Source organism: Acanthisitta chloris, unplaced genomic scaffold (assembly GCF_000695815.1).
Source record: "Acanthisitta chloris isolate BGI_N310 unplaced genomic scaffold, ASM69581v1 scaffold39751, whole genome shotgun sequence".
Taxonomy (NCBI): Eukaryota; Metazoa; Chordata; class Aves; order Passeriformes; family Acanthisittidae; genus Acanthisitta; species Acanthisitta chloris.
The window spans coordinates 889-6,319 of record NW_008657216.1 but is presented as its reverse complement, the minus strand read 5'-3'; the positions used below and the strand labels follow the sequence as shown (position 1 = coordinate 6,319).

The 5,431-nt window shown below is 43.5% G+C and overlaps 1 protein-coding gene across 1 annotated transcript; it reads left to right on the top strand.

Moving 5' to 3' along the window:
- Nucleotides 1–859: 859 nt before the first annotated feature.
- Nucleotides 860–5,096, top strand: LOC103811643 (doublesex and mab-3 related transcription factor 3-like; the record flags this gene model as incomplete). Its single annotated transcript, XM_009084627.1, has 2 exons — nt 860–1,150; nt 3,939–5,096. Coding segments are annotated over 2 exons (1,256 nt in total), but the record flags the coding sequence as incomplete, so codon positions are not given.
- Between the last annotated feature and the right edge of the window lie 335 nt (nt 5,097–5,431).

Sequence of the window (5,431 nt, the reverse complement as noted above, 5' to 3'; positions counted from 1 at the left end):
GACTAGTTTTTCCTGACAAGTTAGTAATTTGACGAGAAGATATTACCTCTCACACCCGTTTTACTTTTATTTGGCCCCTTTACGACATTTGACTCATGATCCTTAATATATAAATAGTCAGAGAAAAAATGGGGTATATATTGTTCCAAATTCGTAGCAGCTTGTTTATTAATTTATATTTTACCGTAAATGCATGCACGGTTCTCCCACTGTTTTTTGTTTCATGTGTATCTGTATTTGCACTGCATCTCTGTCGTTCTGGGCTTGTATTGTCTCTGCATAATATTTGGTGAATACTCTCCGTCGTTTATATCAATAGGAAAACAGTTTCCTTGGTTTTCCTAGGTATCACAAAGTGGATACTTGATAGTAGGCCATTTAGAATAGAAAGTGTCGAGAGTGGGGAGGCGGGGGGAGAGGGGAAACCCAACAGCACACATACACAAAAACAACCCCCAAACCCAAACCAAACCCTACAAAAAACCCAAAGCCAAACTAAACCAAAACAACCAACCATCAACAACAAAACCCTCCCCACACAACAAAAGATCCCAAACCCCACACAAAACAAAACACAACACCCAAACCGCACAAACATAAAAAAAAAGTCTGAGGACGAGATTTCTTCCTTGAAGCTTAGAACATCCTCATCTGAAGTTTATGAGTGATGCAAAAAATAGCCTTGGTGAGGAGCAGCAAGGTGTACATTCTGAACAGAATTATTTTTGTGCCTGAAAATTGGAAGCATTTGGGAATAATACATGCATGCAATATTGCTACAATTTATTGCCTCCGTAAGGACATTTATAATGTATCTTCCCAAATTTTTGTTTATTTAACGATTGTTGTTTTGTGTCAGTTTTAAACCGCCTGGTCGCGGCGGTTCCCACGGAAGGTCGGGGACAGTCCCCGGACCGCGCCTTCCTCGTGGCCCTTCCCGCACCCCTGGCGAGGCGGGCAAGGGGTGTTCTGGTGGGGGAAAAGCAGTCAAAACACAGCCTGTCAAACAGGGGAGCTCCGGGGGCCGGCCAGGTCAGGGTCAGCGGGCAGCCGCCCATACGACCCGCCCGGGCCCCGGGGTGTGACACGGCCAGAAATACTCTCAAAAAGGCAGAAGGAAAAATACAACAGATTCCGTGCTCAGGGTTAGGTAACGGAGTGTAATTCTCCGTGTGTTAATAGCAGCACTTTGATTTAAATCACCGAAATCTCGCTATTCGGGTCTGTCCCTGTGAGTCTTAACAGCCCGATGAGATGCGCCGTTCTGATTTGTGCTGTACGAGGAGACTGTCCCTTTGCAAGGTTAAGAGTCGGGATCTGTGCGATCTCCCGATGATAAAGATGCAAACTTCAGTGGGATAAGTTTTCAGCCTTTCAAAATTTTTTAGGCAAGCCTCATAAGGATACTTTTAAGGGTACTGAAAATTAAGCAAATCTGAAAATAATATGTTGTAAGGATTGGAAAATATATTAGAGAACTATCTGGTATGGGGTGGTGGTTTTTTTTTTTGTTTTTTGGGGTTTTTTTTCTGTTGTTTGTTTTTTTTCTTTTGTTTGTTTAAGTACATATTTTCTTCCCAGTGGTACTCATTCCATAAGACAGACTGTAAATCTGCAGTGGGTCTGAAATATGCTCTGCTTACATGTAGTCCATTTGGTAATACTGGGTACCACAGTGCAATCTATCTATGTGAAAATTAGGGCTATCCTCTCCCTTAACAGCCTCTCTAACTCTGTTCAGACAGGGACAGAGGTAGTTAGATGTGCTCGCACTGCGCGCTAAACCTTTCATGTATAAATTGGCCGCTCACTCAGATGCAAATAATTGTTAGTGTCCTGTCTTTTGTAATAAATGCTAATTATAAACATGTGAAGGGATTAGGAGGGAAAGGTAGCATGAGCCTCACTTTTTCTCAAATAATGGATGAGCCATGCCGACGTCTTACCACCTCCTCAAAAGAATGCACGTTGCCAGTTTGCTACCAGCATACAAGTTCTGCATTCAGCTTTGGCTGCTAAGGCAAGACTGATGCACTGAGTGTATGAGAAAGAGGATACATACATTGCCTTTTCTGTTATACAGCGACAGGAGGAGTTACAGCTTCTCCATTTGCAGAGAGCACAACCAATATAAAACTGGGTATCCAAAACAAGTTATCCTGCTAAAAGAGAAGAGTGAGATCTCCATAAGGGCATCTGTATTCATCAGCTACATGACTCTCTTCCACAGCCCAAGCCAGCAGCATCCCACAGCTCTGTAGGATAGCCCATCACTTCTGCCAGGTACAGCCACCCTCATGAGGAGAGCCTCCCTTTGCCATGCTCATGCTGTCAGGCTGTGCTGGGTATTTATTTATAGCTCTCATTTTGGTGACCATAGTGACTTGTTGCTCAGTGCAGGCTTGCTCAGACCTTGACTTCTTTCTCTGTCAAGGTGGGTAAGTTGCACTAATAGACTTTGTCTCAAACTGATCTGTTAAACACTAGGCTTATTCTACTGTGTGGAGAGATGCCCTGCCTGTACCTGGGGTAAGAGGGTGGCAGGAAGTGGTGAGCAGAGAGGCTCAGGTGCTTGCACACCTCTAACTGGTTCCATCTTGGTTGGACAGGGGAGACATCACATTTTGGGAACCTTTGCCTGCTTGATCTGTTTGGACTGTTTACCAAGGCCTTGGGAAACCAAGCAAATAATTGTGTTGTTTTTCTGCAGGCAGTCTTTCACATATGTGTGTTCAGAAGCACTGCCCTGTGCAGTTAAAGTAGGGTCTGTCAGTTGCATCTTGGACAACAACCATTTCCCCGTGTATTGATGCTTCCCTAGCATAACATCATTGTGCTCTATGAGAAAGACCAACACAATTGTGTTCTTGGGAATAACTGTGAACAATTGCAAGCAAGTGTATTGACCCCCTTGTGCATAAGCTGTAAAGGCTGTCAGTCTTGCTTCCCTTTTTCTTCTTGCTGACAGTTTTATTTCAAAGGATTCCATACTCTCGTCAGGCATTACCAAAGTGACCAGAGATTTGGAGTGTTCCCATTATGTCCATTTGGAGACAGCATGGTCAATGGACTTGTTTTCAGCCCTGTACTCAGCTGTCATCCTTCTTATTTTAGCATGCAAAAAGCAAGATACCTGGAACAAGTGCTAAAAGATGTTGTGGGCTCTGCATTGTTGGAATCATTTAAAACTCAGGGGACACGAGCAACATGTTCTATGTTTGAGGTTGCTCCTGTTTTGAACAGGATGTTAGACCAAATGCCTCCCAGAGGTCTTCTCCTAACCAGACCTTTCTAGAATCTGTGCTTGAATGGGCCAAGGAATCAGCAGTACTTAAAGGTTTGGAGGAAAAACCTGTGTTTCTTGCTGTGGGGGGAACCAGTTTCTGCAGAGGCAGAACTGGAATACAGTGATTAATTTGAAGACTATTTAAACCTTCAACCGGTAGTCATGATGGAGTGGTTCCACCAATGCTGTTGGACTTGCAGAGGGAATTTTGGTCTCCCAAGTGCCTTCTTCAGCTCACAGAAAATGAAACGGTACTAGTGAGGAATTATGATGTGAAAGTACTGGAGTTCCTCTGAGAAAGCTTGCACTTGGGTGGTTGTTGCTCCCTTGTAACCAGCAAGAGACAACTGATAGAGCATATTTGATGCAGCAGAAAAATGATCACAGGTTCTTTTCCTGCACATGGAAGAAATGACACAGATATCTATAAGGCAGCATAATATGCCTGGACCAGGTCACATTATTCTTTTGCAGTTTTATTCTCATGAGATGTTGCAGATACCTTAATTTTTGCAGGATCTCTGTGGAAAAAAATGCACATTTTTATACTGTGGGATTCTGCAGTGTTCACTTTAAGAAGACTGTATCCTCAAATATCTATAAAAGCTTTTGACTTCAGTTTTTCGTTAACTTCTTTGACTTCTTTTTGCAGACATGAATGAGGAGCGGTTGGGTGATGCCAGTGGAGCAGACAGTGCTGAGACCTACACTGACAAAGACACAGACCAAAGGAGTTCCCCAGACATGACTAAATCCAAAAGTTGTTTCACCCCTGAAAGCCCTGAAATTGTTTCAGTGGATGAAGTTGGTTATGCAGTTCAGAAAAATGGTGGGAGCACAGAGAACTGTCCAGACAGCCCCAAGTACCACCCAGAGCAGAACCACTTCCTGATAGAAGGTCCTTCTGGGACAGTTTCTTTACCATTCAGTTTGAAAGCAAACAGACCTCCACTGGAAGTCTTGAAAAAGATCTTCCCTAACCAAAAGCCAACTGTGTTGGAGTTGATCTTGAAGGGGTGTGGTGGTGATCTGGTGAGTGCTGTAGAGGTTCTCCTTTCCAGTCGGTCTTCAGTGGCCAGTGGGGAGAGAACTTCCGCAGAATCTGATGGTCTTGTTTTGCCTTCCAACGGGCATATTTTTGAACATACTCTGAGTTCTTACCCTATTTCATCTTCCAAGTGGTCTGTGGGCTCAGCATTTAGGGTTCCTGACACACTGAGGTTCTCTGCCGATACCAGTAATGTTGTGCCAAATCCTCTGGCTGTGCCTTTGCAGCACCCCTTCCCTCAGCCGCCGCGGTACCCACTGATGCTGAGGAACACTTTGGCAAGAAACCAATCCAGTCCGTTCCTGCCCAACGATGTCACCCTGTGGAACACCATGACACTGCAGCAGCAGTACCAGCTGCGGTCCCAGTACGTGAGTCCTTTCTCTAGCAACTCAGCCAGCATTTTCCGAAGCTCACCTGTCCTTCCTTCCCGCTCGTCAGAAGATCCTAGGATCTCAATTCCTGATGATGGGTGTCCTATTGTGTCAAAGCAACCGATTTACACAGAAGATGAATATGAGGAAAGGTCTGATTCTTCAGACTCAAGAATACTCAACACATCTTCTTAGACTGATATTTGAGATGTGATAGTTAAGTGATGCAGTGCAGCTGAACTACTGGCCCATAAGAAGAGGGACATGTACTCTATGAAACTCTTGCAATTGTATTAAAAAGTGACTTTGCTTGGTATTGTACTATAGCAATAAAGACATAACTTATTTAATTTCTTGCACTTCACTGGATAATGCCAAATAGCAATACTCTGGCTTTAGTGCTGAGTGTGTGTTACAAAGGAAGACTTTATGGCTATCAGTTATGGGACTCTGCAAGGCTCATAATGGAAACAGAATCCCAAGGTCTACTTTGTTTCTTAACTCAGAAAAATGGGGATGTTAAACTATAATACTTGAATGCTGTTTTTTAAGAGAGAACTCCTCAGGACATAAGAAATCAAACGTAGTTCAATTGCAAATGGACTAAAACAAAGACCATATAATCTTATGCCAGTGATCATGCTTGCAGTGAAAGAAAAGGCAGAAGAAAGAAATATGCACATGCAACTAACATGAGCTGCTTCTGTGCTGTTTGAGCTTGAA